At 39.3% G+C, this 17,030-nt stretch overlaps 1 protein-coding gene across 1 annotated transcript; it reads right to left on the minus strand.

The window, feature by feature from the left end:
- Positions 1 to 200: 200 nt before the first annotated feature.
- On the minus strand, positions 201 to 17,024 carry BBS12 (Bardet-Biedl syndrome 12). Its single transcript, XM_082727824.1, has 3 exons — positions 16,829 to 17,024; positions 10,661 to 10,725; positions 201 to 2,462 (listed from the first exon to the last, which is right to left on the minus strand). Exon 3 carries the CDS (start codon positions 2,450 to 2,452, stop codon positions 311 to 313), a length of 2,142 nt encoding a protein of 713 aa, XP_082583950.1. The 5' UTR covers positions 2,453 to 2,462; positions 10,661 to 10,725; positions 16,829 to 17,024; the 3' UTR covers positions 201 to 310.
- Between the last annotated feature and the right edge of the window lie 6 nt (positions 17,025 to 17,030).

Raw genomic sequence — 17,030 nt, forward strand, 5'->3', positions numbered from 1 at the left:
TTGTCTTATGGGGCTCAGAGAAATGGGAACTGATACAAACCAACAAGAAGCACTAGCTACCACTTTCATCGTGAATATCAAAGTGCACTGTCTCTGATCCAAGTGTCTCATGTATCTGTTGCATACCATGAAATGGTAACAGGCTAACAGGTAAGTTGGGTGAAATCTCAGACCCTGCAGTTATTGACAGACATCAACAATTTTCTTCTTGGTAAAGGCTGGCACTATGACTTGGCTTGATTTATTATTAGGAAATTTATTAGGATGATACATTATAAAATCTTACTTTCCAAAGACTTAGCCAATAACACTACAAAAATAAAAAGCCCTCTGTTTCCCGTGAATTTAACTGTCTGTGTCCAAGTCCAGTAATAATTTCACTGTCTGTTTGAAGTACTAATAGTACTAAATCCAAAGCTCGGCGCCATGCCTCGGTCTTTGGAATAACGACGTCATAAATGCTTGGAATCTGTTCCAGTTTATTTGAAATGCCTGAATTAAAAATCCCACTATTTAGTTTACTATATTCATTCAAGATGTAAGATGAAGGAGAACCAGAGTCTGTGGCATTTTGTAGACGCTGTTGAATGAAGGTGCTGGCTTCAAATTCTGATGAGCAACTGGCTGTGTTATATATGAGAGTTGAAAGGTATTTGTGCCACCCATTTGCCAGGCATTTAAGCACAGTTGATCTGTATAGTGCCAGAGAGGAGGCCAGCCAAGAGGAAGTATTAGGAAGCCATCCTGAACAGACGTAGTTTCTTTTACTCAGTGATTGCTCTGCAAGAATCTGAAGGTGGCTAAGACACAAAAATTCAACTGCACCACCTCCAAGGAAGACCTTTTGCTCTTCTAGAGCATAATACAGACGATAGGCACAAGTCCAGAATCTGTCTTCTTTGGTTTGCATCTGCGCAGTGACTGGGCTAGTGAGCACTACTGTAACCAGGTTAATTCCTTCCGTTTTTATCATGATTGTGGTTACGTTGATCCTATCTATGATATCTGAAGGAATACTTCTCCAGAAGGTCACAGAGACCCCACTGCCCACACAGTTTTCATTCACTTGTGTGATGTAGGTCACCTGTACTGCTCCTGAAGCTTCTGCAAAAGCCTGCATCACACTGCTATTCACTGACCCAAGTACCAACCGCTTACTGTGTATGCACTTTTCAGTTAAGTGTTCAGACACATTTCCTTGTACCAGGACGAGGTTCACATTGAACTTAATTAATACCTGTAAGACATAATTTGTCCACAGTTCTTCTGTGGTGTCTTGTTGAACCCTCATGCTTTCCAGTACTGTGTTAATATTTGTAGCCTTATTAAACCCCAGGTGCCGATATTTCTCTGTGAGGTCACCCTCAATGAGAAGAATCCGGATAGGCTGATTCTGTAATTCCTTGATCAGAGTAGTATTAGATATTGATATAACAGTGATAAATCCTGGACAGACACAGGAAAAACTTTCAGGTACACCTGGTAAACAACAAGTGAAGATTCTGGAAATGTCAAACCTAAATGGCATCATACGGCTGCCTTGCTGCATACTTGTGTTCTGATACTGCAGCCGTACTGCTTCATCTACTAATTTCATGCTATGGTGATCTCCGTGACTCAAACCCATCTCCAACTCTACCAAATCACTACATCTGTAAGTATTGGGAGTAGCTCCACCATGTTGTTCTAGAAATCCATCTGGTTTGTTTATCCACTGATTCTTATCTGTCCTATTAAAATGCCTACTATGGATTAGTATTGACTTTCCATAACGGCTGCCTGTGAGCAGACTGTTTTGCAGACTTTGAGGATTTTGTAGTATATTTTTGTCTGCTTCAACTTCAGCCTGAGATCTAAAAAGTTTAGGTGATCTAACAGGTATCCCAGAAAGATTGTAAAAGGTCAGTGATGGAGAGGCAACATCTTTGAGATCATGCTCTTTCTGTAAACCAGTATCTGAAGGGATTTGTAGAAAAGGGCACAAACTGACATTAGATGTTTCAAGTCCAGAAAATGTCTTAGTGTTGTCTATCTGGTCAAATACATTGTAGACAGGTACTTGAAGGGAAACTACCTCTTCAATGCAAGAGTTCAAGCCCTCTGACATTGCAGACACTATTAATGAAATGGGGACACCTAAATGGAGACATTCTTCAGCAGCACTGCTCCAGGCACCGATGAGAAACAAAAGAGTACTGGTTCCAGTTTTGTATGTGTTATTTTGTGCTTGAACTGCTTCGTTGAGAAGTTGTCCCACTGCACTGGTTAAATCCAAACTTTCGAGAAGCCTTACTGTTGAACTGATTAACACACTTTCATGACACTCTGCATCTATAATAAATTTAGATAATTTTAATGGACCTAGGAAAGTTCTTCCTGTTCCCGCAAATGATGAAAGCTGTTGAAGTCCCATGTGCCTTCTTTTATTTATGACCCTGCAAGCCATCACCATGAATCATCATCTGCAAATAAAATAAAAAATTGGAAATTTATTCAGTGTAATTCATGGTTATAATTGCTTATAAAAGAAAAATCAGATATCGTCTCTGCCTTTGACGGGTTTCTGGTATATACAGTTTCCATTAAATAGGGTCAGTGCAATGATAACAGTATTATAATGATACTTAGATAAAGGTATGGGCATGTAGGGAAGCAATACTTCATCCAATAGGGGAAGTGGATCATGTAGGCAACGATTCTGGTAGTGTTTCCAAAAGAAGACAATGCTTGAAATGAGTCTTGAAGAATAATTTGAAAGAGTCAGCAAGTCGAAGGAGGGGGTAGTAAATGCACATATATGTGAAAAAACACAGTGTACTGGGGTAATATAAGTAGTTTAATTTTATAGAAATATGAAGAAAGTAGTAGGAAATGGAAGATGAAGCTCTTGAAGAGAAAAGGGGTTGGAACATGAAGGGCATTATGTGCCATGTCAAACCTGATCCTATGATGGGAACCACTGAAGTGTTTTAAGTAGGGAAGATTAAGAAACAGCTTGATATAGAGTTTGAAAGCATGTGCTCTAAATCTAGAAGTCTGGATTTGAACTTGGCTCTAACACTTACTAGCTATGTAGACTTCAACAAGTTATCTAACTACTCTACTCTGTCCACATCTGAAAAATAAGGACTATAACAGAAACTACCTTGTAGGGTTGTTCTAAGGAGTAAAGGACTACAGTGTTCAGAACAACTCCAGGCACATAATCCCTTCTGAGTACTACTGTGACTACTGCTGCTGCTGCTAGGGTTTTGGATAGATTACCATTCTGATAGCATGGAGAATGAACAGGGTAGGTGCCTCACTGGAGGCAGAGAAGCCAGCTAAGCATTATCTGTAGTTATCTAGATAGGGAATGTGGAAGAGGGATGCCGGTGAGAGGGTGGACTAGGTTACTGATTAGAATGCAAAGGGGAAAAAAGTATTATTTAAAGGGAAGTTCGAAAGCAATTGGGCTTTTTCCACATACTAGTTAAAAATCCACAACTAAAACCAATAAGATTTAAAGAGAGAAAACTTCAGTCCAATAAAAAGAACTTTTTAACAACTTTTTTTTTTTTTTAACTTTTTATTTTTTATAAACATATATTTTTATCCCCAGGGGTACAGGTCTGTGAATCACCAGGTTTACACACTTCACAGCACTCACCAAAGCACATACCCTCCCCAATGTCCATAATCCCACCCCCTTCTCCCAAAACCCCTCCCCCCAGCAACCCTCAGTTTGTTTTGTGAGATTAAGAGTCACTTATGGTTTGTCTCCCTCCCAATCCCATCTTGTTTCATTGATTCTTCTCCTACCCACTTAAGCCTCCATGTTGCATCACCACTTCCTCATATCAGGGAGATCATATGATAGTTGTCTTTCTCTGCTTGACTTATTTCGCTAAGCATGATACGCTCTAGTTCCATCCATGTTGTCGCAAATGTCAAGATTTCATTTCTTTTGATGGCTGCATAGTATTCCATTGTGTATATATACCACATCTTCTTGATCCATTCATCTGTGGATGGACATCTAGGTTCTTTCCATAGTTTGGCTATTGTGGACATTGCTGCTATAAACATTCGGGTGCATGTGCCCCTTTGGATCACTACATTTGTATCTTTAGGGTAAATACCCAATAGTGCAATTGCTGGGTCATAGGGCAGTTCTATTTTCAACATTCTGAGGAACCTCCATGCTGTTTTCCAGAGTGGCTGCACCAGCTTGCATTCCCACCAACAGTGTAGGAGGGTTCCCCTTTCTCCACAACCTCGCCAGCATCTGTCATTTCCTGACTTGTTGATTTTAGCCATTCTGACTGGTGTGAGGTGATATCTCATTGTGGTTTTGATTTGTATTTCCCTGATGCCGAGTGATATGGAGCACTTTTTCATGTGTCTGTTGGCCATCTGGATGTCTTCTTTGCAGAAATGTCTGTTCATGTCCTCTGCCCATTTCTTGATTGGGTTATTTGTTCTTTGGGTGTTGAGTTTGCTAAGTTCTTTATAGATTCTGGACACTAGTCCTTTATCTGATATGTCGTTTGCAAATATCTTCTCCCATTCTGTCAGTTGTCTTTTGATTTTGTTAACTGTTTCCTTTGCTGTGCAAAAGCTTTTGATCTTGATGAAATCCCAATAGTTCATTTTTGCCCTTGCTTCCCTTGCCTTTTGCGTTGTTCCTAGGAAGATGTTGCTGCGGCAGAGGTCGAAGAGGTTGCTGCCTGTGTTCTCCTCAAGGATTTTGATGGTTTCCTTTCGCACATTGAGGTCCTTCATCCATTTTGAGTCTATTTTTGTGTGTGGTGTAAGGAAATGGTCCAATTTCATTTTTCTGCATGTGGCTGTCCAATTTTCCCAGCACCATTTATTGAAGAGGCTGTCTTTTTTCCATTGGACATTCTTTCCTGCTTTGTCGAAGATGAGTTGACCATAGATTTGAGGGTCTATTTCTGGGCTCTCTATTCTGTTCCATTGATCTATGTGTCTGTTTTTGTGCCAGTACCATGCTGTCTTGATGATGACAGCTTTGTAATAGAGCTTGAAGTCCGGAATTGTGATGCCACCAACGTTGGCTTTCTTTTTCAATATCCCTTTGGCTATTCGAGGTCTTTTCTGGTTCCATATAAATTTTAGAATTATTTGTTCCATTTCTTTGAAAAAGATGGATGGTACTTTGATAGGAATTGCATTAAATGTGTAGATTGCTTTAGGTAGCATAGACATTTTCACAATATTTATTCTTCCAATCCAGGAGCATGGAACATTTTTCCATTTCTTTGTGTCTTCCTCAATTTCTTTCATGAGTACTTTATAGTTTTCTGAGTATAGATTCTGTGTCTCTTTGGTTAGGTTTATTCCTAGGTATCTTATGGTTTTGGGTGCAATTGTAAATGGGATTGACTCCTTAATATCTCTTTCTTCTGTCTTGCTGTTGGTGTAGAGAAATGCAACTGATTTCTGTGCATTGATTTTATATCCTGACACTTTACTGAATTCCTGTATAAGTTCTAGCAGTTTTGGAGTGGAGTCTTTTGGGTTTTCCACATATAGTATCATATCATCTGCGAAGAGTGATAATTTGACTTCTTCTTTGCCGATTTGGATGCCTTTAATTTCCTTTTGTTGTCTGATTGCTGAGGCTAGGACCTCTAGTACTATGTTGAATAGCAGTGGTGATAATGGACATCCCTGCCGTGTTCCTGACCTTAGTGGAAAAGCTTTCAGTTTTTCTCCATTGAGAATGATATTTGCGGTGGGTTTTTCATAGATGGCTTTGATGATATTGAGGTATGTGCCCTCTATCCCTACACTTTGAAGAGTTTTGATCAGGAAGGGATGCTGTACTTTGTCAAATGCTTTTTCAGCATCTATTGAAAGTATCATATGGTTCTTGTTCTTTCTTTTATTGATGTGTTGTATCACATTGACTGATTTGCGGATGTTGAACCAACCTTGCAGCCCTGGAATAAATCCCACTTGGTCGTGGTGAATAATCTTTTTAATGTACTGTTGAATCCTATTGGGTAGTATTTTGTTGAGTATTTTCGCATCTGTGTTCATCAAGGATATCGGTCTATAGCTCTCTTTTTTGGTGGGATCCTTGTCTGGTTTTGGGATCAAGGTGATGCTGGCCTCATAAAATGAGTTTGGAAGTTTTCCTTCCATTTCTATTTTTTGGAACAGTTTCAGGAGAATAGGAATTAGTTCTTCTTTAAATGTTTGGTAGAATTCCCCCGGGAAGCCATCTGGCCCTGGGCTTTTGTTTGTTTGGAGATTTTTAATGACTGTTTCAATCTCCTTACTGGTTATGGGTCTGTTCAGGCATTCTATTTCTTCCTGGTTCAGTTGTGGTAGTTTATATGTTTCTAGGAATGCATCCATTTCTTCCAGATTGTCAAATTTATTGCCGTAGAGTTGCTCATAGTATGTTCTTATAATAGTTTGTATTTCTTTGGTGTTAGTTGTGATCTCTCCTCTTTCATTCATGATTTTATTTATTTGGGTCCTTTCTCTTTTCTTTTTGATAAGTCGGGCCAGGGGTTTATCAATTTTATTAATTCTTTCAAAGAACCAGCTCCTACTTTCGTTGATTTTTTCTATTGTTTTTTTGGTTTCTATTTCATTGATTTCTGCTCTGATCTTTATGATTTCTCTTCTCCTGCTGGGCTTAGGGTTTCTTTCTTGTTCTTTCTCCAGCTCCTTTAGGTGTAGGGTTAGGTTGTGTACCTGAGACCTTTCTTGTTTCTTGAGAAAGGCTTGTACCGCTATATATTTTCCTCTCAGGACTACCTTTATTGTGTCCCACAGATTTTGAACCGTTGTATTTTTATTATCATTTGTTTCCATGATTTTTTTCAATTCTTCTTTAATTTCCCGGTTGACCCATTCATTCTTTAGAAGGATACTGTTTAGTCTCCATGTATTTGGGTTCTTTCCAAACTTCCTTTTGTGGTTGAGTTCTAGCTTTAGAGCATTGTGGTCTGAAAATATGCAGGGAATGATCCCAATCTTTTGATACCGGTTGAGTCCTGATTTAGGACCGAGGATGTGATCTATTCTGGAGAATGTTCCATGTGCACTAGAGAAGAATGTGTATTCTGTTGCTTTGGGATGAAATGTTCTGAATATATCTGTGATGTCCATCTGGTCCAGTGTGTCGTTTAAGGCCTTTATTTCCTTGCTGATCTTTTGCTTGGATGACCTGTCCATTTCAGTGAGGGGAGTGTTAAAGTCCCCTACTATTATTGTATTGTTGTTGATGTGTTTCTTTGATTTTGTTATTAATTGGTTTATATAGTTGGCTGCTCCCACGTTGGGGGCATAGATATTTAAAATTGTTAAATCTTCTTGTTGGACAGACCCTTTGAGTATGATATAGTGTCCTTCCTCATCTCTTATTGTAGTCTTTGGCTTAAAATCTAATTGATCTGATATAAGGATTGCCACTCCTGCTTTCTTCTGATGTCCATTAGCATGGTAAATTCTTTTCCACCCCCTCACTTTAAATCTGGAGGTGTCTTCGGGCTTAAAATGAGTTTCTTGGAGGCAACATATAGATGGGTTTTGTTTTTTTATCCATTCTGATACCCTGTGTCTTTTGACAGGGGCATTTAGCCCATTCACATTCAGGGTAACTATTGAGAGATATGAATTTAGTGCCATTGTATTGCCTGTAAGGTGACTGTTATTGTATATGGTCTCTGTTCCTTTCTGATCTACCACTTGTAGGCTCTCTCTTTGCTTAGAGGACCCCTTTCAATATTTCCTGTAGAGCTGGTTTGGTATTTGCAAATTCTTTCAGTTGTTGTTTGTCCTGGAAGCTTTTAATCTCTCCTTCTATTTTCAATGATAGCCTAGCTGGATATAGTATTCTGGGCTGCATGTTTTTCTCGTTTAGTGCTCTAAAAATATCATGCCAGCTCTTTCTTGCCTGCCAGGTCTCTGTGGATAAGTCAGCTGCCAATCTAATATTTTTACCATTGTATGTTACAGACTTCTTTTCCCGGGCTGCTTTCAGGATTTTCTCTTTGTCACTGAGACTTGTAAATTTTACTATTAGGTGACGGGGTGTGGGCCTATTCTTATTGATTTTGAGGGGTGTTCTCTGAACCTCCTGAATTTTGATGCTCGTTCCCTTTGCCATATTGGGGAAATTCTCCCCAATAATTCTCTCCAGTATACCTTCTGCTCCCCTCTCTCTTTCTTCTTCTTCTGGAATCCCAATTATTCTAATGTTGTTTCGTCTTATGGTGTCACTTATCTCTCGAATTCTCCCCTCGTGGTCCAGTAGCTGTTTGTCCCTCTTTTGCTCAGCTTCTTTATTCTCTGTCATTTGGTCTTCTATATCACTAATTCTTTCTTCTGCCTCATTTATCCTAGCAGTTAGAGCCTCCATTTTTGATTGCACCTCATTAATAGCTTTTTTGATTTCAACTTGGTTAGATTTTAGTTCTTTTATTTCTCCAGAAAGGGCTTTTATATCTCTCGAGAGGGTTTCTCTAATATCTTCCATGCCTTTTTCGAGCCCGGCTAGAACCTTGAGAATTGTCATTCTGAACTCTAGATCTGACATATTACCAATGTCTGTATTGATTAGGTCCCTAGCCTTCGGTACTGCCTCTTGTTCTTTTTTTTGCGTTGAATTTTTACGTCTTGTCATTTTGGCCAGATAAGAGTATATGAAGGGGCAAGTAAAATACTAAAAGGGTGGCAACAACCCCAGAAAAATATGCTTTAACTAAATTAGAAGAGATCCAAAATCGTGAGTGGGGAGAAAGGGGATAAAAAGAGGTTCAAAAAGAAAGAAAGAAAAAAAAAGAAAAGAAAAAAAATTTTTTAAAAAAAGAAAACACCTGAGAAAAATGTAAAAAAGAAAAAATATATATATTAGATAAACTAGTAAAAAATCGTTAAAAAAGAAAAAGGTAGCAGTTAAAAAAAAAAATTTTACCCGAAGGTGAGAAGAAAAAGAAAAAGAAAAAAAAAATGAAAAAGAAAAAATTAAATTAACTGCAAGACTAAAAAAAAATCACAGGAAAAAAGCCATGAGTTCCGTGCTTGGCTTTCTCCTCCTCTGGAATTCTGCTGCTCTCCTTGGTATTGAAACCGCACTCCTTGGTAGGTGAACTTGGTCTCGGCTGGATTTCTTGTTGATCTTCTGGGGGAGGGGCCTGTTGTAGTGATTCTCAAGTGTCTTTGCCCCAGGCGGAATTACACCGCCCTTACCCGGGGGCCGGGGTGAGTAATCTGCTCGGGTTTGCTTTCAGGAGCTTTTGTTCCCTGAGCGCTTTCTGTAGAGTTCCGGAGGACGGGAACACAAATGGCGGCCTCCTGGTCTCCGGCCCGGAGGAGCCGAGAGCCCAGGGCCCCACTCCTCAGTGCGCCCTCAGAGAACAGCGCCCAGTTATTCCCGTCTGCCTGACCTCCGGCCGCGCTCCGAGCTCACCGAGCCTGCGATCGGTTCAAGGTAACACCGAGCTGTGAGCTTACTGTCGGCTCTGTCTCTGTAGCCGGCTTTCCCGTTCCAATACCCGCAAGCTCTGCGACACTCAGACACCCCCGATCCTTCTGTGACCCTGCGGGACCTGAGGCCACGCTGACCCCGCGTGGGCTTTGCCCCGGGTAGCCTCTGGAGCGATGTCCCTCAGCGGAACAGACTTTTAAAAGTCCTGATTTTGTGCGCAGTTGCTCCGCCGCTTGCCGGGAGCCGGCCCCTCCCCCCGGGTCTATCTTCCCGTCGCTTTGGATTCAGTTCTCCGCCGGTCCTACCTTTCAGAAAGTGGTTGTTTTTCTGTTTCCAGAATTGCTGTTCTTCTTCTCTTCGGTCTGCCGATGGATTTTCAGGTGTTTGCAATCTTTAGATAAGCTATCTAGCTGATCTCCGGCTAGCTGAAGCAGTCTCAGCTTGCTACTTCTCCGCCATCTTGACTCCTCCCCCCACTTTTTAACAACTTTTAAGAACTTTTAAAAGTACCCCTTATTTGAAAAGCTGTCTATAATAAAATGACCTATCTTGCGAGGTATAAGCTCTCAAAGACTAGAACTAAAATTGTAGATAATATAAACTCTTCCAACTCTAAGACTTTACAATTCTTTGAACGATATTTTTTGTCACAATCTTTTAAATCCAAAATATCAAAAAGCAAGCAATTCAGAGTTTTACTTTTCATTTGATAAATTTGTTCCTATAATACCTGGATTCATCCTTGAAACTGAGTGCCACTATTCAAGATACCTTATGATCAGGAGGAAGGCATAACACAACTACTCCTCAAGAGTAGCTTCCTATAAGCTTTCAAGAACTAAGGGGAAAAGCTAATATAGCCAAGGAAAAGGTATGAAGATGAACTGTTTGTACTCAGTTTCAAATGCAAATGCTCTTTTGTGAAAATTTCAATTCTATAAAATAAAAATCAAACTCTTGATACATCCAGGCATATCTCATTTGATATGGCACCAATATATACTCTAGGACTCCTACTCTAATCCCGAGACCCACTGTATCTTCAAATTATCTGATCTTACCATGTTTTCGCTGTCCCTCACTCCTCACCTCCATACTGTCAATTCTCTACTTATCCAGTTTAAACTCCTATCTGTCAATGATTACAATCGCTCCTTTGCACATATATCCTCAAAAATCCTTATCCCACTTCAAGTTCACCCTACTCACCTTGCAAAGCCATCAATCTTGATGAAATCCAACTTTCTGTCTACTCCACACTCACCTTGCTGCAGCTGAAAATAAACACAAAAACAAACACAACCATGCTGTATCATTTCAAACTTCAACTGACCTTATTGTTGCTTGGCAATCTACTTCCCCAGATCATTTATATTTTTGTTTTCCCTTTTTATAAAAGGCTATTGCTTTTGGGGGTCTGTTTCTTAAACATCCTGAATACAAAAGATATTCTTCTATACTTCTAAAAACGTTATGGTTTTTATGTCTATGTCTTATATCTATGGATCTACCTTTTCTGGACATTTCATGTAAACAGAATCACACAATATGTGACCTTTTCTGTCTGGCTTCTTTCACTTAGCATAATGTTTTTGAGGTTTATCCACATAATATTATGTATCAGTACTTCATTCTTTTTTTTTTTTTTAAGATTTTATTTATTTATTTGACAGAAAGAGAGAGAGATCACAAGTAGGCAGAGAGGCAGGCAGAGAGAGGAGGAAGCAGGCTCCTGCTGAGCAGAGAGCCCGATGCGGGGCTCGATCACAGGACCCTGAGATCATAACCTGAGCTGAAGGCAGAGGCTTAACCACTGAGCCACCCAGGTGCCCCCTTCATTCCTTTTTATGGCTGAGTAATATTCCACTGTATGTATGTATCACCTTATTTATCTGTTGATGGACATTTCAGTTGTTTCTATCTTTTGACTACTGTGAATTGTGCTACTATGAACATTTGTGTACAAGTGTCATGTTTTCAATGCTTTTGGGTATACACCTAGGAGTGGTCACATGGTCATTTTATGTTTAACTTTCTGAGGAACTACCAAACTGTCTTCTATAGCAGCTAAATCAGTTTACTTTCTCACCAGCAATACATGAGGGTTTCAATTTTTCCACATCCTTGTTGTGTTGATTTCCTAGCAGTGCTGTACTGAATTACCAAAAGCTGGATGCTTAAAACAATACATTTTTATTCTCTCATGGTTCTGGAGTCCAGAAGTCTGAAATCAAGCTATCTGCAGGGCCTTGAATCTTCTGAAGGCTCTAGGGAAGGCTCTTCTAGCTTCTAGCTGGCTCCTGGAGGTCCATGGCTTTTCGTAAAAAAACTCACTATTCTGCTTTTCTTTTCATATGGTTTTCTTAAAAGGACACCATTCATTTTATTTAGGGTCAACCGCAATCTGGCATGACCTATCTTAACTAGCTACTTATATAAAGATTCTATTTCCAAATAAAATCATTCTGAGATTCTGGATGGACATGAGTTTTGGAGCGAACACTACTCAACCCAGTATGCTCACCAATACATATCTTCTGTTTTATGTTTTGTCTCTGTTTTTTAAACAATAGACATCCTATTAGAAGTGAAGTGATATGTCACTGCAGTTTTGATTTGCCTTCTTTAAAAACTAACGATGATAAGCATCTTTTCATGTACTGGCTGGCCATTTGGAGAAATAACTATTCAAATCTTTTGCCCATTTTAAAATTGGGTTGTCTTTTTATTGTTGAACTGTAAGAATTCTTTGCATATTCTGGAAATTAGGACCTTATCAAAATACAATTTACAAATTTTCCCCCTCTGTAGGTTGTGTTATCTACTTTTTTGATAATCACTTTGACGCAATATGCTGTACACCTGAAATGAACAGAATATTTTATATTTAATAAAATATGAACAAATATTCAAGAAAAATGCTATTTCAGCATTTGAAGACTCTATTCCAAGTTCCAGCAGCAATTAAAAAAAAAAAGTCTTAGCATTCCTAAGTTGGGAAAAGCTCCTAAATAATTATTTTGGAAAGATTAATTAATTACCATAAAATAAAAATGCAAACAAAAATCCCTCATCTTCTAAAAAGTTGAGTATAAAAAGGCAAAGACAGTAACAGGCATGGTGAAATAGGTAATTTCAAGGGAAAAAAAACTTTTCTTGGCATTGAATTGACACTCTGATTTTTGTTCTGCCATACATCAGCACCAATGTTTTCCACAAACAGCTGTTTTATTATTGGGTTTCCTAACAACTTTACTTGCCAGCTTAATGTTTCTTTAAATTTCTAAACGTGTAACAGAAGCACAGTCACACTACTTCACTGGGTTTTGACATCAAAAGCATCCTTCTTTTCCTAGTATGATGTCTAGTCCTGTTTAAGGCATTTGGTCTAGGATACCAAGACATACAATACTTTTCAGGAGTTGAATTTTAAAAATATTAATATTTTCTGACAGGTATGATTAGCTTTCTTCATTATCAAAATGAACAGTTTGTGTATCACCAGTCTATTCCCAATATAGCGGTCTAATCATATTCTATTACTTAAAAACCTTCAACTTGGAACATAAAAGTTTTTACTCCTTTGTCTGACACAGAAGCCCCTTTTAAAAAATCAGCTCAGGTCATTTCACTCCTCTGCTCAAAATCTTGCAAAGCCTTCCCATTTCACTAGGAATGAAAATCAAGGTGCTAATAAAGCCCTAATAATCTGCACTCCTCCCTCTTACCCTTCCTTTGTTTCCTACTACTCTATCCTCAAGGAGTCTGCAAGTCATGCTCCCTAACTCAGAGTTTCTGTTCTAGTTATTCCCTTTCTGGATTGTTCATCCCTGCGAAATCTGTTGCCTCACCACCTCTAACTATTTATTTAAATTTACTCTTTTCAGTGAGGCCTACCATGGAGCACCCTATCTAACATCACGAACTCCACTTTTCCCTCTACACTTGGATTCCCTTTAACTACTCTACTTCCTTTTTTCCATAACACTTACCACTTTATAAAGTAGTACAAAGTTTAGGTATGTATTTATTATGTATGACCATTTCCCTCTCTTAGAATGTAATTTCCAGGAGGACAATTTTAGTCACTGAGGGTATACCATGTACCAAGAATATTGTCTGACACACTGCTGACAATAAATATTTGGTGAGCAAATGGTTTTCACCATAGTTGCTATCTTAACTTTAAGTACAAAACTGAGTATAAAAAGGCAAAGACAGTAACAGGCATGGTGAAATATTAATCTTTAATAAAGATTAAAAAGATGCCATTGTCAGTATTACTCCACCAAAATTTAAGTTCCAATCACCTTTACAGTTGACATGATTCCTATTTGGGACTGCCTTAGTTGAGACCCTTTAATTGCTTCCAAAATAGTTCCTCCTTCACATGTTGTCAGAATTATCTTTGCAAAACACAAACCTAATCAAAGTACTCCATTGCCTAAAAATATCTATTTATCTTAGAAAATAAAATCTTCGCTCCTTAGTTTGACACAGGTGTCCCATAATCAGACCTCAACGTAATTTGTGACTCAGTTCCCACCTTTCCTTATACACCCTAAGATCTTGACACATTAGAACATACATTTATTTTCATATTTACACATGCTATATTCACATTTGAATATCCTACCCTTTCTTCACCTTGGCAAATGCTATATATTTTTCATGACCCAAGGCAAATGCCACATTTTAAAAAATGTTATTTATTTTTTTGAGAGAGAGAGAGAGAGAGAGAGAGAGAGATGTTATTTATTTATTTGAGAGAGAGAGAGAGAGAGAGCGCCCGCGTGCATGACTGGGGGAAGGAGCAGAGGGAGGAGAAGCAGACTCCCTGCTGAGCAGGGAGCCTCCTGCAGGACTCCACATTTTTGATACAACCTTCTCCATTGCCCCAGGAGGTAGTGCCTCCTTCCAGTGCTCATGCACTTTCCACACACATCTACTAGCGCCCGGAATCTAAAACTCTCTATATATGTCTGTGCCTTTCTCCCCTACTAATCTGTAGATTCCTTACTTTTATTCATCTTTATCCTCTACACTCAGTTCCTTTCAAACTCACCCAGTAGCTGGCACAATATAAGACATGTGGAAAGCATTAAGCAAATTTAGTAGAATTAAGAGTGCCAATGAATTTAATATTTTTCTAGACTAATTATTATTATTATTATTATTACTACTGTTTTACAATACAATTGGATTAGTAACAGCTATTTTTCAAGACTAAGTACTTTCTAGACCCAAGACCTAGGAATTGCAACCTGAGACTATAATAAAAAAATCATTTTACTAGAAGTTAATTTCCCAAATATGAGAGCCCAAATCACAAAGCGATGCAAAAGGAGGTTAACAGCAGGTTCATATTACTAAGACTTTTAATTGCCATAAGATCAAAACTGATTAAGGTTAGAATTTGGTTCTATATATTTGGTCACTACTCATTTCTGGGTCTCAGAAATCCCCTTAATATTAGTAGTAAAGATGAAGTAAATGTCCTTAAAACTCATCAAGAGCAACTTTCCTGGTGAGGTTAATGGCCTGAAAAATCAAAATACAATTAACCCTTAAAATCTAGGGGTTAGGGACCGGACTCCGACCACTGCACTACTGAAAATCCAAATATAACTCTTGACTCTCTCAAAACTTAACTACACTTAACTACTAATAGCTTACTATCACTTGGAATCCTTACAGATAACAAAAACAGCAAATTAACACATATTTTATATGTTACATGTGTTATATGCTGTATTCTTACAATAATACCTTAAAAAAACTTTTTTTTTCAGTATCTCTAGGCTACAAGTTTCAACAGGGAGTTTTTTTTTCAAATTGTGGCAAATCTACAAAAGAAAAAAAAAAATCCATGTATAAGTAGGCCCACACAGTTCAAATCCTTATTGTTTAAGGGTCTACTGCGTTATAATTAAATCAATGAGCATTCTACTTAATTCACAAAATATCTTGAACTTGAATAATTTAAATTTCCACTGGGACTTTATACGGAAAAATCATTTCTAATTTTAGAATAACCTTACCTATTTTCCAGAATCCTAATATGTTGTTTATGATTACAAAGCTTGGGTGTCTGACTGGGATAGAATGTGAAACAGACAGGATGATGGTTTTGGAAAATGTGCCATGCTTCTACATACTTCATACAGTATGAACTGTGATTCAACAATGTGCTTTGCACATTTTCCTTGCCCTGCCTTCCAGGAGATAAGTGGGAAAGAAAATTGGGCAAAAGTTAATGTTCCTCATAAATCCACTGCTGGAGAGTCCAGTATGATTTTTGGAAAATAAAGTACTTACTCTGCAGAAGGTACCGCAGGAGGCATAAAAACAGTCCTGATGTGTAAGAAATTAGGGCTAGAAGTTTTAAGGGAATATCAGGAATATCACCTCTTCATTTCTACCATCGGAAGTGAGAGGTCCACCTCATTCTCTCCCACCCTCTGCCTGGTCCCCGACCAGATTTACGACTGGGAGAGTCAATAAGTCTGCCCCTCTGGACAAGAATTTGCTCTGATTTACAGTAGTTATAGGCTTCTAAATCTCTGCAGTTAACTGAATCAACTGGATTATCAGGCTACTTCTTCTTCTTCTTCTTCTTCTTTTTTTTTTTTAGGATTGTATTTATTTATTTGACAGAGAGGCAAATAAATGTATTTATTTATTTGACAAGTAGGCAGAGAGGCAGGCAGAGAAAGGCTCCCCGCGGAGCAGAGAGCCAGATGCGGGGCTCGATCCCAGAACCCCGGGATCACGACCTCAGCCGAAGGCAGAGGCTTTAAACCACGGAGCCACCCAGGCACCCCTATCAGGCTACTTCTGTCTGACTCATGACTATGGATTTATGCAGGATATGGCTGGAAAGCCGGCCAAATCTTGGGATTCAACCACAGGAATGGCTGAGGGTGAGAGTAGGGTAGGGGTCGGCGGGGATAGGATCGTAATTATAACTGGAGCCAAAGTTCTTCCCGGCAAATAAATACTACAACCTGGTTAAAAACTTTCGTGTGCAGTTAATTTTGGTGAATCCCGACGCCCACACTGTCCCCTTGCCCACTTCCTTCCAGCCATTCGGCTACAGCGCCAGAATCCCTCCGGACCAGATAAAAGGGAAATGCTAAAGGCCAAGCCCCGGCACTGTGGAGGCAGAGAAATATCTAGCGGCCCCCGGCAAGGTCCGTCCCCTCTACCTCTGTTAATTCCAGCCGGACAGTAAGCCTAAACTGGACCAATTTACCCGGCCCGCCAGGCCCTGGATTCTCATCCTTTCCCGGGGTACGAAAAGGTCAAAAAAGCAAATAAAGGCTCTCATCGTCTGCACTAAAGGCTTGGAGTCGGTGGAGGTACCTCGTTACTCACCTCGCTCTTCTCTCCGTCTTCACGCGAGGCTTCAGATCCCAGCTTCTCACCTGGCACTGGGACGTCTAACCCACCGGACCAAGAAGCCCCCTTCTCCGCCCGCATTTTGCGCATGTGCGAAGCGGAGCGAGCGGGCCCACTGGGTGGGTTTGGTCGCTAAGATACCAGCTGGAAAGTTCGGCTTAACGGCCGGCTGAGAAAG

Source organism: Mustela nivalis (genome assembly GCF_964662115.1).
Source record: "Mustela nivalis genome assembly, chromosome: 4".
NCBI lineage: Eukaryota > Metazoa > Chordata > Mammalia > Carnivora > Mustelidae > Mustela > Mustela nivalis.